The sequence below is a fragment of the Megalops cyprinoides genome, chromosome 24, assembly GCF_013368585.1.
Source record: "Megalops cyprinoides isolate fMegCyp1 chromosome 24, fMegCyp1.pri, whole genome shotgun sequence".
NCBI lineage: Eukaryota > Metazoa > Chordata > Actinopteri > Elopiformes > Megalopidae > Megalops > Megalops cyprinoides.
The window spans coordinates 16,481,382-16,505,942 of record NC_050606.1 but is presented as its reverse complement, the minus strand read 5'-3'; the positions used below and the strand labels follow the sequence as shown (position 1 = coordinate 16,505,942).

General features: G+C 46.7%; 1 protein-coding gene across 1 annotated transcript in view; it reads left to right on the top strand.

Annotated features, from left to right (window-relative positions):
- Positions 1-22,084, top strand: part of LOC118771165 (dnaJ homolog subfamily C member 13-like) — a 42,549-nt gene extending 20,465 nt beyond the window's left edge. Inside the window, exons 24-57 of the mRNA XM_036519068.1 lie at positions 180-283; positions 823-982; positions 1,459-1,521; positions 1,784-1,885; positions 2,210-2,314; positions 2,556-2,758; positions 3,003-3,087; positions 3,420-3,574; positions 3,803-3,848; positions 3,957-4,111; positions 4,863-5,064; positions 5,348-5,463; positions 6,095-6,173; positions 6,352-6,487; positions 7,046-7,230; positions 7,933-8,007; positions 8,155-8,274; positions 9,581-9,760; positions 10,098-10,271; positions 10,575-10,688; positions 11,203-11,319; positions 11,624-11,801; positions 12,151-12,242; positions 12,517-12,616; positions 12,891-12,965; positions 13,985-14,097; positions 16,348-16,517; positions 17,497-17,539; positions 17,859-18,032; positions 18,164-18,343; positions 18,814-18,954; positions 19,441-19,584; positions 19,678-19,777; positions 21,438-22,084. Coding sequence (XP_036374961.1) covers positions 180-283; positions 823-982; positions 1,459-1,521; positions 1,784-1,885; positions 2,210-2,314; positions 2,556-2,758; positions 3,003-3,087; positions 3,420-3,574; positions 3,803-3,848; positions 3,957-4,111; positions 4,863-5,064; positions 5,348-5,463; positions 6,095-6,173; positions 6,352-6,487; positions 7,046-7,230; positions 7,933-8,007; positions 8,155-8,274; positions 9,581-9,760; positions 10,098-10,271; positions 10,575-10,688; positions 11,203-11,319; positions 11,624-11,801; positions 12,151-12,242; positions 12,517-12,616; positions 12,891-12,965; positions 13,985-14,097; positions 16,348-16,517; positions 17,497-17,539; positions 17,859-18,032; positions 18,164-18,343; positions 18,814-18,954; positions 19,441-19,584; positions 19,678-19,777; positions 21,438-21,535 — 4,284 coding nt within the window. The 3' untranslated portion in view covers positions 21,536-22,084. The remainder of the gene's footprint in view (positions 1-179; positions 284-822; positions 983-1,458; positions 1,522-1,783; positions 1,886-2,209; positions 2,315-2,555; positions 2,759-3,002; positions 3,088-3,419; positions 3,575-3,802; positions 3,849-3,956; positions 4,112-4,862; positions 5,065-5,347; positions 5,464-6,094; positions 6,174-6,351; positions 6,488-7,045; positions 7,231-7,932; positions 8,008-8,154; positions 8,275-9,580; positions 9,761-10,097; positions 10,272-10,574; positions 10,689-11,202; positions 11,320-11,623; positions 11,802-12,150; positions 12,243-12,516; positions 12,617-12,890; positions 12,966-13,984; positions 14,098-16,347; positions 16,518-17,496; positions 17,540-17,858; positions 18,033-18,163; positions 18,344-18,813; positions 18,955-19,440; positions 19,585-19,677; positions 19,778-21,437) is intronic.
- Positions 22,085-24,561: the final 2,477 nt, after the last annotated feature.

Below are 24,561 nucleotides of genomic sequence, written 5' to 3'. Positions count from 1 at the left end.
AATATATACGTAATCTACCTGTATGTAAGTATCCTGGTTAAGGACATTTGCTAAGGAAGTAAATATTCTAAAACATTTATGCACTGTAAAGGTGCAAGTTCAGTTTTCAGCACGCTATCTTGTCAAGCGTGTAGGTGAATTGTTTGTCTCTGATTGGATGTTGCATCTGCACTGCGCAGGTGAAGTACGAGTGCCTTTCGGATGAGATTAAGATTGGAGATTATTATCTGCGCCTGCTGTTGGAGGAGGACGAGAACGAAGAGTCCGGGGCCATCAAGAGATCGTATGTTACGCCCTCCCTGGCTATTAAACTGTAATTCCCATCCCCTTCTGATCCTAGCCTAGTTTCCCTCAAAGATCCTTATCTGGGACACATGACGTATTTTAAATGGTGTGTTCTATTCTCCAGAGTCTCATGACATCGCTCAAGGTCTTATAACCTTTTCATTTTTGGCCCTGTTGTGGCATAGTGGTCAAGGATTGGGTCGTGTAATTGAAGCATGTACTTGAATTTCATCATTACATTTCCAGCTCTATATAACAATTGATGTAAGAATGTAAAATATTTTAATTGCCTTGGATAAGGGCATCTGACAATGTAATTTACCGGAGCGAATTTTAATTATGGTGCCCTATAACAGGCTAAGACTTGAAATTGTTTGAATGACTGTCTCCTTCTCTCTGACAAAGCCAGGAACTGTAGTAAGGTCATTTTTTCACGGTCAACAGGAAAAAAAATAGATTCCAATTATTTCCCCCTGTTTTCTTTTAACCAGTCAGGCACGATTCCTCAGTTTCTCTCTCGGTCTCTGCGGCCCGCAGGTACGAGTTCTTTAACGAGCTGTACCACCACTTCCTGCTGGCGCCCAAGGTCTCCATGAAGTGCCTCTGCCTGCAGGCCCTGGCCATCGTCTATGGGAAGTGCCGCGAGGAGATCGGCCCCTTCACTGATACCAAGTACATCGTGGACATGCTGGACCAGGTTGGTTTAGCCAGGACGACAGCTTCAGTGAAACGGCTCCTCCCCTTTGTCCTTCTCTATGCTCTGTTCCCACATTCATAGAAGTCAAAACTCCTTATATTTATCTTTAATATGTCTTCTGACCTATCCATCCTCTCCCCTCTTCTTTCGCTGTGTGGTAAACCTGTTACACCTGGAGTGATATTATCTCTGGGACATACTCAACCGTGCAGCAATCTACAATAATGATTTAACTTTTCGTTTGTCAATTCATTTGATGTTTTTTTTTTGTAGATAGATAGATATGTACTTTATTAATCCCAGTGGGAAATTAAGTAATTTAATTAAGTAATTTAATTAAAAATTTTTGTTGCAGATACCATTGTCATTCTGGGCAAGCACATGCAACATAAGGAAACCACACATTATAAAGTGATTACATGTAACGTCTGCCATTTAGTCTCTCTCTTGCTGTCTCTTTTTCTCTCTGTCTTCAGTGCACAGACAGGCTGGAGAGAGACAGACTCATCCTGTTCCTCAACAAGCTCATCCTGAACAAGGTGAGCCTAACTGTGCCTCTTTACCGTTCCCACCTGCATCAGGACTGCTCTTTCTTCTGTGTTTCACAGAGCACGTCAGCTTTGTCGAGGGAACATATCGCGCATATCACAACGCAATGCAATGCTGTGATGTATTTGTATGTGCTTGTAGTGTCGCATTTGTAGTGTTGTGATTGTACTATGTCGAATGGAGTCATATGAGGATCGCTTAGCTGGTGATGTTGGTGTTCTGACTTGTACCCGACTCCCCTCACACACATAGAGGAACGTGCAGGAGCTGATGGACGCTAATGGTGTGCGCATTCTGGTGGACCTGCTGACGCTGGCTCACCTCCACACCAGCCGAGCCACTGTCCCCCTGCAGGTGAACCCGTGCGCGCGCGTGTGTGTGTGTGTGTGTGTGTGTGTACATGTACATGTATGAGAAGAAAGCTTTACGACTGTGATAATCCTGCTGCTCAGATAATGGCACTTGGCACATGAAATGCTGTAAGCAAATGATTAGTGAGGTCTTATTAGTTATTAGTAATTAGTTATTACATATATATTATTAGTTATTACAACTTAGTTGGTGACAATGTGCTGCAATGTTTTTAAGCATCCAATGAGTCTGTTTGCTTTAACTTAAAGGAGCTGCTCTTTAATGCAGTAGCAGCTAGCTCAGTGCTGCCCTCTGTCTGTGCCCTAGAGTAATGTGCTGGAAGCTGCACCAGACATGAAGAGGGAGAGTGAGAAGGAGTGGTACTTCGGGCATGTTGACAAGGAGAGGATCGGCCCCTTCAGCTTCGAGGAGGTAAAACCATCATCGCTGTATTTGTGCTGCTGGGCTGAAACTGGTCAGCTGGTCCCTACAACACTTTAGAGAGATAGCCAGAGCAAAACACCAGCATCCAGGGCAAACTTACATAATACACAACTCACATTTTTAAGGGAAATGAAACTGCAGCATAGGTACATGGTTTATTAGTAGTAGTGCTTTACCCCTCTTTGTAACACTTAACCATGTTTCACCATGTTTTTACTCTGTCCCTCAGATGCAGGAGTTCTGGGACTCTGGGATTCTGACAGAGAAGACGCGCTGCTGGGCCCAGGGCATGGATGGGTGGCGCCCCCTGCAGGCCGTCCCGCAGCTGAAGTGGTGCCTGATGGCCAGTGGGCAGGCGGTGATGAACGAGACAGACCTGGCCACACTCGTCCTCAACATGCTCATCACCATGTGCTCCTACTTCCCCAGCAGGTATACCCATATATCCATATATATATGGGTAATATTAGTATGAATGTAAATCTAAATCTGAATATAAAGGCATAAAACATAATTGAGCAGATAAAAAGGTGCTAGAATCATTTTGCGTTTAATTTGTCTTCTTGAAAAACGTACTCAAGTCTTTAAAATACAGGATAATCCGTAACCATGCAGCTAGTCTCCAGCTCCAGCATAGCGTATGTGTCCATGTGCAACACTCTGTTAATTCGTACAGGGACCAGGACAATGCCATAATCCGGCCACTGCCTCGGGTGAAGAGACTGATGAGTGACAGCACCTGTCTCCCCCACATCGTCCAGGTAAACCAGTAGCTCAGAAGGAACTCTCACCTGCACAATAATGCCCTAGATACTTCTGATTCATTCAAACATTGAAATCAGTGGAGGGGCTTGAATATTAACCAAAGTGGGATGAAATTTTCAGAAGTAATGTGTACTGGTAGTTACAAAAACTGTCTGTAAAAGAAACTATTACTTTGAAAGTGGAGAAGCATTTAGCAGAGCAGCCTTTGTGTAATTCTCTTTCAAAACTGATTAACAGTTGTGATGAATACTTGTTTACATTTGTTCCTATCGTTACTGTGTATCTAGTGGAGCCTGTATGATGCATTTGAACATGGTCCATCTTGCAGCTGCTGCTGACCTTTGACCCCATCCTGGTGGAGAAGGTGGCCAATCTGCTACATCTGGTGATGCAGGACAACCCCAGCCTGCCCCGCCTCTACCTCACCGGAGTCTTCTTCTTCATCATGATGTACACTGGCTCCAATGTGCTGCCAGTGGCCCGGTGAGAGACAATATAAAAACACACACACACACGCGCGCACACACACACACACACACACACACACACACACACATACCATAAGTACAATTAGTATGCAGGCTTTTTTCCCTTTTTTAGTCTTTGTGTGCTTTGCCTTTAAATTCATCTGGCTTGGTGAAATTTTCTCTCTTTACATGTGGTGAAGGACGTGCAAGGGTGTGAGTGTTTGTGTGCTTTTCTGTCCTCCAGGTTCCTGAAGTACACTCACCTGAAACAAGCCTTCAGATCTGAAGAGGTGAGACCAGCTGGCGGTGCCGTCCGGCTTCTCAAAGCTGTAGGAAATGTCTCTGAGTCTGTCGGTCCTGTGCGCTCTGACCCTGCCTGACCTCTCTCCCCTCTCCAGGCCAAAGATCAGGACATGGTCCAGCGCAGCGTCCTCGGCCCTCTGCTGCCGGAGGCCATGGTCTGCTACCTGGAGAACTATGAGGCCGAGCGCTTCTCCGAGATCTTTCTGGGCGAGTTCGACACGCCGGAGGCTATCTGGAGCAGTGAGATGAGGTAGAACTCAGGCTCTCTGTCTGTCTGACTGTATCATTCAGTCTGTCTGTGTCTGTGTGTATCAGTCAGTCTGAATGTTTGTGTCTCTGTATGTCGGTCAGTAAGGCTATCTGTTTGGACATTTGTCTGTGTCTGTCTGCTCAGTTTGTCTGCTGGTTTGTGTGGATTTGTCTGCCTGTCCATGAGTCATTGTACTGTATCTTTTAAATCAGATGACCCCTTTAGAGTCTATATTGCATTATCAGCTGATTAGGTCACAATATAAATGGGGAGGGGTTCAAAGAATGTATCTTGTGCTCTCTGTCCTATAGTCACACTACAGTAGCACCACTCTATTTTTCATGTTCAGTCTCACAGAAAACAGATGATCAGTAGAATGCACTATAATTGTTCCTAATCAGCACACTAAAATAAGGAGCAGCAGTCCTGCTAACCAAGCTCGTGATTGGCTTTTTGTCTGGGACCCAAAACTAATATGTGCATGAAATAGAGACATCTTTTCATATAGTTGCACACAGTATTCTAGGTTTCATATCGATGCTAATAATAGCTGCAAAAAACAAAGTGAAGTCTGCATGCTGCTGTGTGAACCTGAATTTAACATAGAAAGGATCATCAGGTGTCATTGCCTCTTACCTGAGCCAGTCAGGTTGATACACCTTTAGAAGTTCAGCTCTAGCAGACCCTGTCTGAGGAGATTTGACTGTGGTTTTTGTAACCGCGTTGGCAATGGTGTGTCTGCTCCCCTCAGGCGGATGATGATCGAGAAGGTGGCAGCCCACCTGGCTGACTTCTCCCCGCGGCTGCAGAGCAACACCAGGGCCCTGTACCAGTACTGCCCCATCCCCGCAGTCAGCTACCCCCAGCTGGACCACGAGCTCTTCTGCAACATCTACTACCTCAGACACCTCTGCGACGTCAGCCGGTTCCCCAACTGGCCCATCCGAGACCCTGTAAGGACTGTTTGTGTGTTTGTGTGTGTGCGTGTGCGTATGTGTGTGTGCACGTTCATGCACACGCGTGTGCCTGCCTGTGTGTGTGTGTGTGTGTGTGTGTGTGTCTGTACGTATCTCTACTTTTTATTGTATATTTTTAGGCAGCCCAGCTCTATGTACAGTATTAACAGAGAGTGGATTCTGTATGTATGTACGCAAGTACGTATTCAGAGTGGAGTGGTATTTTCAGACTGTGCTGTACATACATTGTGTCTGGTGTGCTCTGTGCTCCCCCCCGCAGGTGAAGCTGCTGAAGGACACCCTGGAGACATGGAAGAAGGAGGTGGAGAAAAAGCCTCCCTCCATGTCTGTGGATGAGGCCTATGAGGTTCTGAACCTGCCTGAGGGACAGGGCCAGTAAGACTCCTCTCCTCTTCTCCTAATGCACATAAGCCCCTCCTTCAATTTCCCAGCCTGTTACTGTTGTAAATGTGAAGAGAGTCACAGATTCATACTTTATAACCTTCTGTTCTTCTCATATTAAGCAGATCAACTCATTCATTATCACTGTCTGAACTGCAGATTCACAGTCATATGCAGCAGTTACTGCAATTAAATTCATTGTATGAGATTATATTACATCAATTTAAATTAAATTAATCATTTAGCGGACACTCTTATCCAGAGCGACTTACGTAGGTTACAGATTTAACATGTTATCCATTTATACAGCTGGATATTTATTGAGGCAATGCTGGGTTAAGTGCCTTTAGCAAGGGAACAGCAGCAGTGCCCCAGCAAGTAGCCTTTTGGTCAAGCAGGTAACCTTTTGGTTACAGGTCCTTTTCCTTACCACTATGCTACATTGCCACCCTGCAGTCATTAGCGCGGGCAGCAGTGTATGCGTAGCATGCTGCATTGAATCGGCAGTCATGAGCGCTGTATGCGCAGTGTTTTTCTGCGCAGTTGCAGTTGTGATCAGTGTGTTTGCAGCAGGCTGCAGTGGTTTGAAGGTACACCGGCAGTTTGCCACACTGTGTGTCCGCAGGCACGAGGAGAGCATGATAAGGAAAGCCTACTTCAAACTGGCGCAGAAATACCATCCAGACAAGAACCCAGAGGGCAGGGTATGTCTGAGTCCTGCTGCCTCTCACACCCATTATTGAAGCTCGTCCAAACTCAAGGGATCTCTTAGCGATGCTTGGTGTGGCCCATCACCTAACTCCCTAACTATTAACACGCTTAAGAAATGAAATATGATGAAGTACTCTTATAAAAGACTAAGAACTTCCTCTTGCTGCCCAGGACATGTTTGAGAAGGTGAACAAGGCCTACGAGTTCCTGTGCTCCAGGTCGACCCGCATCATTGACGGGCCCGACCCCGAGAACATCATCCTCATCCTCAAAACCCAGAGCATCCTCTTCAACAGGCATTGCCAAGGTCCGCTTCTGTCCATCTGGCAGTCTCTGTCTAAGTCTGCCTGCCTGTCTCTGTTTGCCTGACTCTTACTTAATTCTGTCTGTCTCTTTCTGTCTGTCTCTGTGTGTCTGGCTGTCTCTCTGTTCTTAAATCGGTCTGTCTGTCTGTCTGGCCTTAATTCTGTCTGTCTGTCTTTGTTTTTGTACATCTGGCCATGTGTCTTTGTTTATTTCTGTCACTGTCTGTCTGTCCTTTTCTCCGTCCCCATATATTTCAATATTTCTGTCTCTGTGTCTTTTTCTCTCTCCCCATATATTTCTGTATTTCTCTCTCTGTGCAGTCAGGGCTGCTGCTGTTCTATGTGACTCCCTGTCCATCTGTGTCTCAGCTTTGCAGTCCTGTATTTCTGTCCATCTGTCTTTCTCCCTGCCCATCTGCCATTGGCTAGGCTGATCTGGTTATACTGTTTCATCTTGCTGATTGGATTAGATTGTCTCACCGATAAAGCTCAATAAAGTTAATGACATCAAAGATCATTTGGATCAAAGGCTCACTTGTGTGCGTGTGTGTATAACTCAGAGCTGGAACCCTACAAGTACGCCGGCTACCCCATGCTCGTCAAGACCATCGTCATGGAGACAAGTGACGAGCAGCTGTTTTCCAAGACCTCCCCCCTGCTGCCTGCCGCCACAGAGCTGGCCTTCCACACTGTCAACTGCTCCGCCCTCAACGCCGAGGAGCTGAGGAGAGAGAGCGGCATCGAGGTGTGGCACTCACCGACTCTCTAACTGACTCTGACTCTCGTACACACAGTTGATTCACTGATTTTACTATTCTACATACACACTCACTCACTCTCATACTCACACAGTGATTCATGGACTCGCTGATCTTTGTACATATATACTCACTCACCCATTCACTGGCTTTCATCAACAGTCACTAGTGCAGTGACTTTCATACATACTCACTCCTTCATGACTGGCTCACTCAGACTGATTTGTTTATTCACATACTCAGTGACTCACAAACATTCACTGAATGTCTGACTAGTCCACTTACTCACTCACTCACTCACTCACTCACTCACTCACTCACTCACTCACCCACTCACTCACTCACTCACTCACTCACTCACTCATTCACCCACTCACTCACTCGCTCATTCACTCACTCACCCACCCACTCACTCACTCACTCACTCACCCACTCACTCACTCACTCACTCATTCACTCACTACCTCACTACTGCATATGGTCCCCACATACACCCTTCTGTTATGTAGTTCTGCTCCCAGCACTGGATGGAGAACAGCATTCATTGTGCATCAGTCTCTCTCTTACACACACACACACACACACACACACACACACACGCACACAGACACACACACTCTCTCAACTATTGAACACTATCTGATTGCACAGGTTAGAGCTTGTAATAAGCACTTGTTTCCTTCCCCCAGGTGCTGCTGGAGGCCCTGTCCCGATGTGTGGCTGTGCTTACTGCTTCCAGCAAGCCTGAAGACATGGCAGTGCAGGTAGGCCTGGGCCCGTGCTGAGCCCCACCTGCACCCCCCTGTGTGTCTTCTGCCTGTCATCTCTTTACTTCATGACTGTGGATCTGAATCTGAATCTGAATCTGAATCTGAATCTGTTTGCCTCCACCATTCTGCATTGTTTCCCAGGTGTGTGGGCACATCTGTAAGTGTTACAGCGTAGCAGCGCAGTTCAGGGAGTGCCGGGAGAAGATCATCGAGCTGCCCAGCATCGTCCGGGACCTCTGCCATGTTCTGTACTACGGCAAGGTGAGGGCGGAGTCACTGTGGGGGCAGGGGCGGGGATACTGGGGTCATGGGCAGAGACATTGGATTTTTCCTGATTAAGTTAAATAAATTTTCCTTGTAATCTCACTCTACATAACACCAATACTGTTGCATAAATACATTACATACATTGCCAAAAATAATCAAAATTACCATATGAATTACCTTCAGGAACTTACCTTATACTGAATGACCACAAAGGCAGAGTTGTTTTAAAGTACAGTTCATTTTGAGATTTGCAACGTCCCACTTTTACATTTGTAAACTATGTTAGAACCCAGGTTTTAATCCAGCAAGGCATCTGGACATTAAGAATACTTCATTTGGACACTTCATTTTTGTTTCTTTTAGAAATCTAAAATTGAACCAGTTGCTGACAGTCTTTAAAATTCTACATTATATGATATCACAATATCTGTTCATGACAGATACAGTTTCAAACATGCCCATTTGGAGGAAGTGCATCATTTTTTTCAGTCAGAAATTTTCAATCCAACCAAAGTTTAGCAATCTTTTAAAATCAGACCCATAACGTCTTTGCGTTTTTTATTTCTTATTCCAATAGTATTAAAAGTGTGCTGCCCTTGAAAACTATTATTAAAATCCCTCACGCCTCACAGTTCACATAAGAAGGTTTCAGAGTGTATTTTTGTGTGACCCATTTAACAGCAGGATCACATTATTTTACCCAGGATTCTACTGTTGGAAGAAGAGAAAGACTTCTACCCAGGAGTGCCATATTTAGACACCAACAGAAAAATATACAGAACTACAAAGTTAGCTAACTTGCGGCTGTGCTTGTCAGAATGTCTTTCCCCTGAGAAACACACTCCCGGTTTGGGAGTGGTACATAGCTAGCTATGTAGTTTGACTCTCTTTGCACTTCTCTACAGGAGTCAGTGCAATTATCTGATTCAACAAACTATTTTCAAACTTGTCATAGAATAGTATTTATTGGCTTGAATCTGTTTTCCCATGTGCCAAGGAGAAAAACAAACGCTTCAGCTTATGTAGAAAGTAGAACAGAAGCTTTAGGCAGTGAGACTCCCTTGCCTCTCTGGAAATTCTATCTGTGGATATTGAACAAAACGAGAATTTCACCTGTAACGAGGCAAAATTTTCCATCACAATGTAATGTGTGAGTTGCACTGCGACGCCATCTGTTTCCATCCCAGCGGTGTTGTATGCTCTCAGGGTGAGTGTCCCTCACCCGGCGCCCCTCCCCTTGTGATGTGTGCTTGGAGGCGGGTCTCCCTGACCCCCGCCCCCGCCCCTCCCCTCTCTGTAGGGCGTGCCCCGCGTGGCTTCTCTGGCGGTGCAATGCGTCAGCTCCTTCGCAGTTGACCCCACGCTGCAGAGCTGCATGTACCAGGCCGGTGTGCTCTGGCACCTGCTGGTCTACCTCTTCAACTACGACTACACCCTGGAGGAGAGCGGCATTCAGAAGAGCCAGGACACCAACCAGCAGGTACGCTCAACCTGTATGCACTCATACACACACCTATATGGACTATTCATACATAGAAGAAACACCAACTAGCAGGTACGCTCAACCTGTATGCACTCATACGCACATCTATATGGACTATTCATACATAGAAGAAACACCAACTAGCAGGTAAGCTCAAATATATACACTCATATGCACACCCGTATGCACGCAGTGAGGACACCAACCACCAGGAATGTTCAACTGCACACACCTTTTATGTACTTTTCATATGCAGCAGTGTATCAGAATGTTTGCTCAGCAACAGTCATCTAACGCGTGTGTCTGACTGCACTCTGTGCTCTGACCCGAACAGGAAGTGGCCAATAGCCTGGCCAAGCTGTGCTTCGTGTCCCTCAGCCGACTGGGGGGTTACGGGGCGGGGCAGGAGGACGGGGCGCCCCCGCAGAACCCCTCGGTCAGGAAGAGCCTGGCGGCCATGCTCACGCCCTACATCTCCCGCAAACTGGGCTCCGGCTCGCCCGCCGAGGTACGCCCATACCTGAAACACTGATCTGACACGCACACACTTAGAAACGCGCACTCGCTCATACACACATACAAACACACACTCTGCCCTGTAAACACATAGTAGGCATTTTTGTAGGTTTACATCTCATGCAGTTTGCAGAAAAATGTAGATGAATGTATGTAGATGAATAGTGAGAATTCTGTTTTTAATCCATATGACAGTGTATGATTTGGGTCAATAACTCTGATTCTGGAAGCAGGCTCCACCCCTGTCACTGTCCCCAGTCTCAGTGTCCCCTCCCTGTGTCCCTCCCTTGCCCAGGTTCTGAAGCTGCTGAACAGTAACTGTGAAAGCCCCTACCTGATCTGGAACAATGGCACGCGAGCCGAGCTGCTCGAGTTCCTGGAGGAGCAGCAGGAGAACATTATCAAGAGGGTGAGGGAGAGGCATGGGCGTGGGGGTGCGGTTTAGCGTTCAAAAACCTGTAAGCATGCAGTTCCACACAATGTAGGTCCATGTACATCTCCTTTCTATAATCGGTAAGATGTTACCCTAATTAAACAAACCCTCCCAGTGTCCCCTTTGTGATTGACCCATACGGGATGGTTTTTGTGGATTTTGAGCAAAGAACTTCACCACAACAGCCATATTTCAAATCCAGCCTTACAAACAGGTAAAGAATGACTGAGGTGTAAAGTGTAGATATTGCTAGCTGCCCTGTGGAAGAATGCCCGGTAAGCTTATTAATTAATGGGTGTATCTATCAGCTGTCTGTGTTAACATTGTGACCTTAGCACAGTGGCCAACACTTCGACCGATTTCATTCCCAGTGCTCTGTGCTGATTGGCTGCTTTGGGCTATCCATGACCTTTGGGCTACTGGCGACCCTTTACACATGTTCAGACAGTCTCTCAGTGTGCCTGGTGTTCTGGATGCCCCCTCTCTGCAGGGAGAGTGTGACCAGAGCCTCGGGGCAGAGTTCCTGTTCAGCGACCACAGCAAGGAACTGATCGTGGGCGAGATCTTCGTCCGAGTCTACAACGAGCAGCCCACCTTTCCCCTGGAGGTCTGTACCACTAGCCCACTGGCCACCTCTTCATCGCAGCTTTCCAGACTTTGTTTTATCCTCAGTTAGATACCCAATACTACAGTGCCAGCATAGAAGTATTTACACTTTCCAGAAGAAAGCATTTTCTCCAGCAGTTACTTATCTTAACACATCCTGTGTTTACCAGTCTGAGTTTTAAATGATAAATCCTTGAATCCTGCTGTTGGCCCTTGTGTGTATATCTGTCTGTGTGTGTGTGTGTGTGTGTGTGTGTGTGTGAGCGTATGCTGTACATAAGAGAGTGACCTCACTCTCTCCCCAGTTCCCCAGGGCGTTTGCAGCCAGCCTGCTGGACTACGTGGGCTCTCAGGCCCAGTACCTGCACACCCTGCTGGCCCTGACCCAGGCCAGCCAGCTGGAGTCCCAGCAGCACACCCAGAGACTGCGCTGGGCCGAGATGGCTCTGGAGGCACTGCGCAATGTCATCAAGAACAACCCGGGTAGGACGGGGGGGGGTGTGGAGACAGGGAGAGCGATTGAAGCGCTGCAAGGTGGAGTTATGAGTCTGAACCCAAGGACTGCACCGTTGATTGAAAACCGTTAATTAACAATTAAAATTCTCACCACATCATCTGTAACATTTTGCCTTCCAAAGACAAACAGATCAAAGTAAACCTGCCTTTCATTTGAAAGACCCCGGGTGACAATAGCTTCAGTTCACATGGTTGTGGTGAATCAGAGTGTCCTGAGCCACATGACAGACCTTCTGTCCTTAAAGCAAGAGTGCTTTCCTCCCATCCTGTGCTTGGTGATGTCCTGAGCAGAGCATGGTGTCCCTGTGTGCCGTAGGTTCCGAGGTGGAGTGCATCGGGCACTTCAAGCTCCTCTTCTCCCTGCTGCGGGTCCATGGGGCGGGGAAGGTGCAGCAGCTGGCCCTGGAGGTACCTCTCCTTGTCCCATCATGGGACAGCATCCATCTACGGACAAATAGTGTTGTGTCCACACAGTGACAGAGCTTGCAGACAGCAGACACTAATGTGCAGATCTGGACTGTTGCAGTTCTGGTCTTCATTAGGTGACTGATGTCCTGCTCAAAGAAAATTATGTTCGGGGTCTGCAGCACCTTTGAGTTGCTGTTGTTAGACACTTCAAAGGACTTTTAGTCCACACCCATGAGCCCCTGTCAGGCTGAGTCTGTTCATTCTTTGATCCCAGGTAGTGAACACTGTCACAACAAACCAAGAGTGCGTGAACAACATCGCCGAGGCCCTGGTGCTGTCCAACCTTCTGGTGCTGCTCCACTCCTTGCCCTCCAGTAAGACCTCTCTCTGTCTGCTCAACCTGTGCTACCATGGATGTATCCACTAGGGGGCGTTGTTGTTTGTGAGTCACGCTTCTGTTCCTGCTTACTAATCCCGGATCAGTTGAGAGACCCTGAATCCTAAACCTAAAAACCTTGTGGGGGTGGTGGACGCTGATCCAGGATTAGTGTGCACGGAAGCAGAATCTATCAACCGTGCACCCTTGTTGGTTGCTTTAAAGAAGGCCACTTTTATTTATAGTATATATTATCTCCATCTGTCTTCCAGGCAGACAGCTGGTGCTGGAGACCCTGTATGCCTTGAGTTCTAGCACAAAGATCATCAAAGAGGCTATGGCTAAAGGTAGGCACCTTACCAAAGGAGATGAGTATGTAAAAGTGTGGTGAATCTCTGCTTAAGCGTCACCCCTAATTTGAATATATCATGCACACTGTAGTCTCCTCAAACACAGTAGGAAACCTAGTTTTATCATGTTAGTGTCAGTACATCAGATTTCCTGGGAGTGAATGGCACCAAAATGCTGCATACAAAACAGCCAATTATTCAGATACTATTCATAGACTGTGGATCTCAAAGAGGAAGTTGTAGATTATTCAGTGTGATACTTTCCTATGCCTGATGGACTTTTTTTAGCATTTTTATGCCAAATTTTTAGATACCTAAGCTTTTAGATTTGATAGGAGAATATTCAATGAAGCTGTCCAATAAAATACAAGCATATGCAGCAATCTGTCCTTTAGTTTTCACAGATTAAAAATAGACTTTTCCATCTCTTTTGACTGTGGCCTTACCAATCATGAATTTTGTTTAAAAATTCTAATTAAAATAGACCTTTTCATCTCTTTTTCTGTGCGCTTACTAGTTATGATTTGTTTTTAAATTTCATTTTGGAATAGGTCAATAGCACGCTGTTCCATTGTTACATTTTCTGAGCTGTTTGCTCAATCAGTCATTTGATTACTGGTTGGCATCCTTACAGAGTTTATCATTTGAAAGGCCTTTGTCTGCTTATTACATATATTTTTCTCTGGTGGAAACCTATCAGGCTGATTATTGTTTTCTCTCAGGGGGTGAGTGTTTAGTTAGATGCACTGGGCATAAACAACGGTGGAGTCCTTCACAAATCTGAGCAATAAATGTGGTCTTTATTAATAAATAATTATTTAATAAATGAGTGTCCAACTAAACCAAGAAATTTAATATCTCAGAGAACCATCTGGAAGCGTTTTAGGTCAGTTAGGACAGTGAGTAGTGTGTTATTTTGTGTTTTGGCCTGGCGGGCAGATCACATTATCTCTCCTTCAAACACTATCGTGGGCAGGTGTCCCCTCTCCCTCTCACACCCAGCCACTGTCTTCCAGGTGCTCTCATCTACCTGCTGGACCTCTTCTGTAACTCCACCCACCCCCAGGTGCGCTGCCAGACCGCAGAGCTCTTCTCCAAGATGATCTCGGACAAGCTGGTGGGACCCAAGGTCAGTCTCTCGCACTGCCTGCTTGAAAAGGCATGAACAGACGGCATTGTGATGTAACAGTACACACAGAGGTCTCGGGGGTGTTCCAGGATCAGTCTCTTGCCAGCACAAATCTGACATGAATAGAGAGAACCAGAGGGAGGAAGGTGGAAAGATAGAAGCTGACAGATCCTGGGTCAGGCAAAAGAAGTGTTGTTTTTGTCTCCTTTTGTCTCGATTTTGCATCCTTTTGTCTCCTTCTGTCTCCTTTTTTCGACCCTCATTCTGTCGAAGACTGTACATAAACGCTTACCACTAGGGGGCGCACTTGAGTGGTCATGACAAGTGACTTCAGTCACTAGCTTGGTGTGAGTGGTTTGATGTAGACAGAGGCCCTGCCACTGAGGCTGTTCATATGCCAGCCATAGTAGCACTCCAGTCGTCTACAATGAGAAAGGAATTTAAAATCCTGATTGTATCGTTTAATTTAATCAGGCTGCTCTCTTGTTTAATAGGATATTGAGTGAAAAGTAAATTGACTCAGTGGTTCAGCAGAGGTCACATCTCAGTGTCTCAGTCTAGACAGGGGTTCTGTCTAAATTGAGGCCAGGTTTATCTGTCTGCATACTACTGTATCCACAAATATTCTATATTTTGACCAGGTATTCAGCTAATTTTCAGAACAAGCTTTTGTAAGAGGCTCTAGTTCTTAACAGGATCTTCTGAAGCCATCTGTTTTGCCATACCAGCAAAAGATCCTCTATGGATCTTCAAAAATATCCACAACAAGCCAGCGCTGAGCTATTTCAGTGGTAGAGGCTTTCAATATAGAGTACATAGAACCGACTGTCTGGTTATTATATAGAATATCTGTGCTATGTCTCTCTGTCTCGAAGGAGGTTAGCTAGAAGTTAGTTAGACTGGGGTCAGTGTCTATGTCTTAGTCTCGTTGGAGGTCCTGCTTAGATGGAGGTCTCAGTGTCTGCTTTGTTGGAGATTTTGCGTAGTTGGAGGTCTCAGTGTCTCCGTCCCACTAGAGGTCCTGTCTAGATGGAGGTCTCCATGTCTCCAATCCGTCGGAGGTCCTGTCTAGATGCAAGTCTCCATGGCTCCAATCCGCTGGAGGTCCTGTGTAGATGAAGGTGTCAGTGTCTCCTTCCCAGTGGATGTCCTATATAGATGGAGGTCTCAGTGTCTCCGTCCTGCTGGAGGTCCTGTATAGACGCAGGTCTAAGTGTCTCCGTCCAGCTGGAGGTCCTGTATAGATGGAGGTCTCAGTGTCTCCGTCCCAGTGGAGGTCCTATATAGATGGAGGTCTCAGTGTCTCCGTCCTGCTGGAGGTCCTATATAGATGGAGGTCTCAGTGTCTCCGTCCTGCTGGAGGTCCTGTATAGATGGAGGTCTCAGTGTCTCCGTCCCAGTGGAGGTCCTATATAGATGGAGGTCTCAGTGTCTCCGTCCTGCTGGAGGTCCTATATAGATGGAGGTCTCAGTGTCTCCGTCCTGCTGGAGGTCCTGTATAGATGGAGGTCTCAGTGTCTCCGTCCCAGTGGAGGTCCTATATAGATGGAGGTCTCAGTGTCTCCGTCCTGCTGGAGGTCCTATATAGATGGAGGTCTCAGTGTCTCCGTCCTGCTGGAGGTCCTGTATAGATGGAGGTCTAAGTGTCTCCGTCCCGCTGGAAGTCCTGTATAGATGGAGGTCTTAGTGTCTCCGTCCCGCTGGAGGTCCTATATAGATGGAGGTCTCAGTGTCTCCGTCCTGCTGGAGGTCCTGTATAGATGGAGGTCTCAGTGTCTCCGTCCCAGTGGAGGTCCTATATAGATGGAGGTCTCAGTGTCTCCGTCCTGCTGGAGGTCCTATATAGATGGAGGTCTCAGTGTCTCCGTCCTGCTGGAGGTCCTGTATAGATGGAGGTCTAAGTGTCTCCGTCCCGCTGGAAGTCCTGTATAGATGGAGGTCTTAGTGTCTCCGTCCCGCTGGAGGTCCTGTATAGATGGAGGTCTCAGTGTCTCCGTCCCAGTGGAGGACCTATATAGATGGAGGTCTCAGTGTCTCCGTCCTGCTGGAGGTCCTGTATAGATGCAAGTCTAAGTGTCTCCGTCCCAGTGGAGGTCCTTTATAGATGGAGGTCTCAGTGTCTCCGTCCTGCTGGAGGTCCTGTATAGATGCAGGTCTAAGTGTCTCTGTCCTGCTGGAGGTCCTGTATAGATGGAGGTCTTAGTGTCTCCGTCCCGCTGGAGGTCCCGTCTCCGTGTCTCTCCCCCCGAGGTGCGGCTGACGCTACTGCGCTTCCTGCCTGGCGTCTTCATGGACGCGATGAGAGACAACGCCGAGGCGGCCGTGCAGATCTTCGAGGGCACGCACGAGAACCCCGAGCTCATCTGGAACGACAGCTCCCGGGAGACCGTCTCCTCCACCGTCCGCGAGATGATGCTTGAGTATGAGAGCCCCTCCTTCTTTCCCTCCGTCACCACCGCTCTTTCTTTCATTCATCATTTAATCATTTTTACGCTGTATTTATTCTACACCTGTATTGTATAGTATCACCTGTGACACATACACATCTATGGTGTGGTTCATGGTACCTACAGTTCTGTGGTAACATTTGAAATCTAGTCTATGGCATTATCTGTGACATCTGCATGTCTGTGGTGTCCTCTGTAGTGTATATGTAATCTGTCAATCTGTGGGTTCCTTCTTGATATGCCCAAGGCATTCTGTGGTACCTACATGTGTAGAGTACGCCTATGTAATCTCCTGTAATACTCACATGTCTACAGCATTGTCAGTGGTACCATCGATGATATAAAGTAAATAAATGGACTGCATTTATATAGCGCTTTTCTACTCATTTGAGTACTCAAAGCACTTTACAGTTATATGCCTCACATCTACCTACCAGTGGCAGAGGCTGCTACATAGGCTTACCAACTGGCCACTGGGAGCTGTTGGGGGTTCAGTGTCTTGCTCAAGGACACTTTGACACTCTGCCAGGATGAGCCAGATTCAAACCAGGGACCTTCCAATCCCCAGTCGACTGCTCTACCTCCTGAGCCACTGTCACCCCCCGTCTGCCTGTGTGAAATGGTATTCCAGCATTTACAATAAGCATGAATAAATATATACAAGTAAATGACTGGATTTGAAAGAAACACAGTGTCCCAATTTCAAAACTTCACGGGGAGCTCTGTGATTGCCTCTCAACTGAATAATACAATCATTAATATGCATACATGTATGTACATGCACATCTGTGATGTTCATGTGGGGTCATCAGTGTTTGGACACCCTCAAGACACACTAGTCTCTGGTGTCAGCACTGCTCCATGCAGCAGATGATCATTTCAGTATTACTTCTACTGCTCCTTCAGTGACTGCAGCATTTCTCTACCTCACGTCAGACCTCCTCCTTTTCAGGCACTTTAAACAGCAGAAGGATAATCCTGATGTCAACTGGAAGGTAAGTATGTGTTTTACAAATCATTAGGTATTAACAGGTGCTTGTTATTGAAATCATGTAGAATTTAAGTCAGAGAAGGTAATACACATGTAATGGAGTGTCAGTTTGCAAGTGAACGTACAGATGGTACGGTATTTGTCATGGAACGATGTTTGGCATGTAATTGTGATGCAATTAATGTTTGTATGTAATGAAAACATTAGCCTTTTCTTGAATTTTCTGTTCATGGTTAAGGCTGAAACACAGAACTGGTGGACTGAACTCCATCCTCAGTCATCCTTGTGTGTGTGTGTGCGTGCGTGTGTGTCCGTGTGTCCAGCTGTCGGAGGACTTCACAGTGGCGTACGGGGCGGGGCAGGGTGAGCTGGAGGTGGGCGGAGTCTTCCTGCGAATCTTCATCGCCCAGCCAGGCTGGGTACTACGCAAGCCTCGCGAGTTCATGGTGTCCCTGCTGGAGACCCTAACAGAGCTGCTGGAGAAAAACGACCCCAATGTGAGTGCAAAGGCTCCCACACGTGTGAGCGTACACACACACGCACGCACGCACACACACTCATATATACACAGCTGTTCCATCTGGCACACAGGTGCACAATCTCACTCGCCTCTGTGCATCTCCTCCAGGGTGAGGCCCTGGAGACGGTCACCACGGCAGCCGTGTGTCTCTTCAGCACTCAGACCCAGCTGGCCGATCAGGTGCCACCCCTGGGCCACCTGCCCCGCGTCCTGGCAGCACTCTGCCACACCAACAACGCCGTGCCCAAGAGTGCCATCCGCCTCATCCACGCGCTCTCTGACAACCAGGTCAGTGTGTGTGTGTGTGTGTGTGTGTGTGTCAGACTCTTCTGAACACGTGTGAGTGTGTGTGTGTGTGTGTGTGTGTGTGTGTGTGTATGTGTGTGTGCGTGTCAGACTCTTCTGAACACCTGTGTGAGTGTGTGTGTCTGTGTGTGTGTGTCAGACTCTCCTGAACACATGTGTGAGTGTGTGTGTGTGTGTATGTGTGTGTGCGTGCATATATATGTGTGTGTGTGCTAATATGACTCCTCTGAACACCTGTTTCTTTGTGTGTGTGTGTGTGTGTGTGTGTGTGTGTGTGTGTGTGTGAGACTCTTCTGAACACCTGTGTGAGTGTGTGTGTGTGCGTGTATGTGAGTGGGCGTACATGTATATTTGTGTGTGTGCTAAGATGACTCCTCTGAACACCTGTGTCTTTGTGTGTGTGTGTGTGTGTGTGTGTGTGTGTGTGTCTGCGCGTGCGTGTGTGTGTGCAGCTGTGTGTGCAGTCCCTGGCCTCCCTTGAGACCATTGCTCCGCTGATGAGAGGGATGAAGGTGCGGCCGGATATGGCAGGGCTGGCCTGTGAGGCGCTCAACCACATGTTCCAGAAAGAGCAGACCCACCTGGTGAATCAGGTACACCTGCACTGGCTATCTGAATGTCTCTGTCCCTTTCTGTCACCATCATTGCATTTCTCTGTCCCTCTACCTATCACTCTGCCTCTCTGTCCCTCTGTCTGTCTATCTCTTTGTCCCTATGCCTTTATCTACCATTCTATCTCATTGTCTCTCTGTCATTCTGCTCCCCCTGTCCTTTAGAACGGCCTAGTCACACAGGTGTATAGGCTGTATATGATGTTTTTTTTTGTGTCTCCATCTCTTCCATTCACTGTCTGTTTCTATGAAGGACAGACCCTATGACTGTAAGAGGTGTGCAGTAGTGTTTCAGATACCTGCACAATCAGCGCTGTTAGCTGATTTTACTAACATGAACTCATAAATGTCTGTGTGTGTGTGTGTCTGTGTGTGTGTGTGTGCGTGTGTGTGTGCGTGCGTGTGTGTGTGTGTGTGCGCATGTGCGTGCGTGTGTGTGTGTGTGTGTATGTGTGTGTGCTCCTGCAGGCCCTGAAGGCGGGTCTGGTCCCCTACCTGCTGCAGATGTTGGAGGGTGTGGGCCTGGAGCGGCTGGATAACCCCTCTGCCATCAAGGCTCAAATCGTCAAAGCGCTCAAGTCCATGATGCGCAGCCTGCAGTATGGAGAGCAGGTGACGCAGCTTCAGTCACACAGAGCTACACCACGACCACAGCGTGACCAGCTGTGCATGTACTGACCCGCCCTGCCTGCTGCCTCTGTGCAGGTGAATGAGATCCTCTCCCGATCCACCGTGTGGAGCGCCTTCAAAGAGCAGAAACACGACCTGTTCATCTACGAGTCTCAGGCAGCTGGGTACCTCACAGGTATGCGTGTGTACATACACAGACACACACATACACACACACACAAGTGCGCACACACATACACACACATGTGTACTCACAGGTTCATACACACACACACACACACAGGTACACACAAACACAGCTCCTCACAGCATATGTAGAATTCCTGTAATCATGAAGCCTCACAAGCTAAGCATATGCATTGATAAGTCTGAAAGTTTTCAAAAGTACTTCACAGGAATTGAGAAGTAGGTCAAAAGCAGTGCATTCTGGGTAGGTTGCATCCTCTGTACTGGGTGTCAATGCTTAATATCTACTTCCTGAGGCCAACATCTGGAGAATCTGCACAGATCTGGCCATGACGTTCTTGCTGCAAAGGGACCTCTCCATACTCTCCCGTTCTCAGCGCTTGCTGTCTCTTCATCCTCTGCCTCCTCCTCTTCCTCCTCTGCTGTTCTGTCCACTTAGGTGTGTCGGCCCCCTCTCTCCTGGCCGCCAGCAGCCCCCTGTACCAGAGGAGGGAGCAGTAGACCCAGCTACATCCTTTCCCCTCTCCCTCTCTCTAGCTCTGACACAGGTACACTGTGCCTCTGTGATCCCCCTGCTCATGGATCTCCCCCTCGTTCTCCCTTCTCTCTCCCCTCTCCCTCTCCAACTCTGCTCTCCCTCTGTCCCCTCTCTCCTGTCTTTCTCTCCTTGTCCCCCCCTTCCCTCTTTCCCCCTCTCCCCTCTCTCCGTCTTTCTCCCTCTCTCCCTCTCTCCCTCTCTCTCTCCCCCCTCCACTCTCTCGTGTCTCTTTCTCTCTCTCTCCCTCTCTTTCCCTCTCTCTCGCTGCTTCTGTGTTGTTTGCCTCTTCCTCCCATTGGTGCACAGGAACACACCGTGGCTCAGAGTCACTGCTAATGTTGGAGTGCTGTTTAGCATAGCGCTGGTTTGTGTAATAAGGATGTCAGTTGTCAGTAATTCGGTTAGATTAGCATGCAGACTCATCTAACTAACTGTCAGTTATAACAGATACCTATGATATTTTTATTCTAGTATCCCAGAAAATACCTCAAGGAATACTTATTTTTCTGTGGAAGCTTCTCTTACAGTTGATATACGCAAAGATCAGTTGCATGCATATCCATGCTTACATATTGAATATTGACATCTGAATACTGGCAGATAGTTTAAGAAACCAAAATAGAGTATGAAAAAGGAAAGAATGTGCTGCAGCTAGTAAATGCAGTTTATGTTCAACTCACCTTGCCAAGTCAGCAGCATGATATATGAAAAGATGTTCAGCACTGTTGGGTTTCCCTGCTTCCTGAAACATTCTTAGTCAGCTTTGAACTCTGCCCCAGGGCACTGCAAGATGAGCTGGCTAGTTGTCAGGAGGGTAAGAGATTAGAGATCTGATCCATCTGACTAACCATAGGTTGTATCAGATGGCCTTGATATTATGATTCTGATGTCCCAAAAAAAAACCCAAGAATCTGTTCTTCTCATAAACTTTGACAGGGAGTTTGAAATGTTATCATCAAAAGTAGTGTTAAAAAAAGCACCCTCTAGCGCCATCTACTGGCCACCCACCTGGAGTCACTCCCCATGCTGTATCTACAGCTCAGAAATTTGGAGGGGACCATTAGCTGAGTGATTGACAGTGCCTTTGTCCCTTGTGTCTCAAACACCGCAGGTCCGGGGGTGGCGGGCTACCTGACAGCCGGGACAGGCTCCACGGTGATACCCAATGCGCCGCCCCCTGTGGACAACGAAAACGGAGACCAGGGCTGACCCAGACCGCGGGCGGACAGACGGACTGCCCCCACGGCCTCTGAATGCAGCTCTCTCAGCCTGGACACAGACGGAGATAGGAGATGCCAGTGCTGGAAGGCTAGGACCAGCACACACTCCCCTCACACCATCCCAAATATCTCCCATGCCCTCAGAACTGCACATTCTTTTTTTATCATTTGAACAGACAGTGGCAGTTTGATATTGCTTGGATCTCTGTAGCGGCAGGAGAAGCAAAGCTTACCTTCATGTGTCTGAATTTTGTACATATTCCTTTGTGGAGAAAATCAGGCAAAGATTGACGACATCGCCCGGCATCGGTCTGTCTCTTTCTCTGCTACCTCACTCATGACACCAGCCAATCCACATGCCAATATCATTTTTCACATATATTTTTTTTATTATTTAAAATGTTTTTGTTGTTCTAAATGCTGAAGCTAAAAGGAGAAATTAATTCCACAAGGCGTGGAATCAAGAAGGAGCATGCGTCTAGATGTGGTTCGGTTAGCCCCACAGGGTGTACCCCTGTGATCTCCCCTCTGATCCAGTCCTGAACCTCTATACCTTTAATGTGTCCATCTTCTCCTACAGTACATCTGTAGCCTCTGCAAAAAGAAAGAGAAGGAACAACAATATTGTCTCTAATAATTATTAATAGTAACTGTTCTGTGTAATATAGACACTTTTATGCAATGTACACAAAGGAAAAAAATAAATTAGTCACAAAAAGCTTTAAAAATAAAAAAGGGAATGCATTTTTCCAAAATTTTTCTGAATTTTTGTTGGAATTAATACCTTAAGATGCTGCAAGTAAAATGGAGGCAACCTCCTTCACTGCTCAAAAGTATCGCATGTCGGACACCCATCCAAGGTACAGTGTTTATACTGTCCACAAGAGGGAGACGTACACCACTATAATTCCATCAGCACTGGGGGTTTTAGAGATCCTTTAGACCATTGCATATGTTTAATCAAAGGTAAGGAAAACTGTGTGTGTGTGTGTGTGTGTGTGTGTGGGCATGTGTGCATATGTGTGTGTGTGTGTGTGTGTATTTTATCCATTAATTCCAGGAATATGATTAGTCCCTCTCACAGCACAATTAAGTTTTGCTGACAAAGCAAGATTGCTGCTACACTGACATATAACACTATTGCGAAGCTTCACAAAGATATTTTCCGCTTTATTTACTATATATTTTGGTAATTTCAGTATTTAGTATGCCATCCGGAAGAAGTCAAAGAATATTGTAACGCTCTGTAGGAGTAGTATTGTTATACTGTTTGTATGGACTTGTACTTTTGACCTGCTTTCAGAGGAAAATAGTGTGAATTCCTCTGTGAGTGTCTAACTTCAGAGGGGTAATCCTCTCTCAGAATAGACTTAATGGGATCATTGTGCAGTGCTTTCTAATCAATACGGAATATGGTTTTGAATTCGTGGGCACATCAGAATGACCGGTAGGAAGGACTCCCTATACCAGTGATTGCCTTGAATACTGTGAGCCACTTTAATGCATGCGGTATGAACCACCACTCTTTCAGGTATCTGGCCAGGTGACTTCACCACAGACCGCCCAACTACCCTCCCCGAGACCCCTGCATTCTAAATATTAATAACTCTCTGTTAAGAAATACTTTCAGAAGTCATTGGGAAAAAGTGTTTCCTCACACAGAGCTGTCAACCCATTGAATAACTTGTGGGGATTTGCAGTGGAATCAGAGACCACAGGATCCTTACCCACAGAGTTGAGCACAGCAAGTGATTTATAGTCATATTAGCAAGTGATATCATAGACCAGTAATGGCCCAGTGCAGACTGATTATTAAGCTTTCTTGTCTTTCTGTGTTCTTGTGTATGTTTATGTGCTTTGATGATAACGCTACTGCGCTAATGAGCAACTGTAGATGCATCTGATGATGAGGCTCATTAATAAGAACGTGACTGGAGACAGATGGTGATGTCAGATGTATGGGAAAGATCCCCTGAGGGAGACACGGCAGATTTTAGCTCCTGGTTACGACTACAGAGAGAACGGACCTTCATATGTATGACTGATGCTTTGTGTTCTAATCACTCTCCAGACTCCCAATTTAATTGTGCTATGCCCTGACATATCATTACTTATTTTGAGGAGAATGAGTACGTGCTTTTTTTGATAGGCTACCTGTGTCATGTGAGATTAATACTGTGTCTAATTGAGTAGTACCTGATTTTCTGCATTGCCTAGTCTTTGTAAGCCACAAATAAGAGACTCGGAACACTATACAAGCAGATAGGTGTTGGGATTTAGGAGTGGGGGATTCACACCCGTTTTGCAAAGATGGGGGGAGAGTCGGGTGTTTTTCTGGTGGTTGGGGGGGGGGGGGGGGGGGTGCACAGTGAGAAAGGAACATATGGCACCCTACAATATCATATGATCATCCTTGCATCACATACTGTATGCATGTGAAAGATGGCAGGACTCTAGTGTAAACAGTGGTGGTGGTTGAATATATCCAACTACAAACAGAATAATGTCAAAATATGTAATAATACAAATATGCAGTGGCACATCTACATTTACATTTACATTTTTTATTTAGCAGACGCTTTTATCCAAAGCGACGTACAAAAGTGCTTACAGTAAGTATAGCGTCAGTACGGGGACAGGATGTGTACAGTTCCACAATGAGACAGTAGTTCTCAGCTGAGAGCAAGGTCTGTTTGAGGACACAGTACTATCTGATTTGTACAACTACAGCATATAGGGCAACAAATACGATACACCTTCAAACTTCAAACGGCGCAATGAGCGTCAGAGTAAAGGGGGGGGCGCAGCAATTGTGTGCTGGGTCAGTCCAGGTAGAGTCTGAAGAGATGCGTCTCAGACTAGTAATCAGTCATACAGCCGTGACTTTCCTGTGGGTAACGTTCATCTCCCATGCAACATATGAAGCTATATAATAATAAGTGGCCTTGTTTTGATTGTGTTAAGAAATTGCTTATCGGACACAAAGAGGTGTTGGCGGTTGGATGTAGTGGGGAT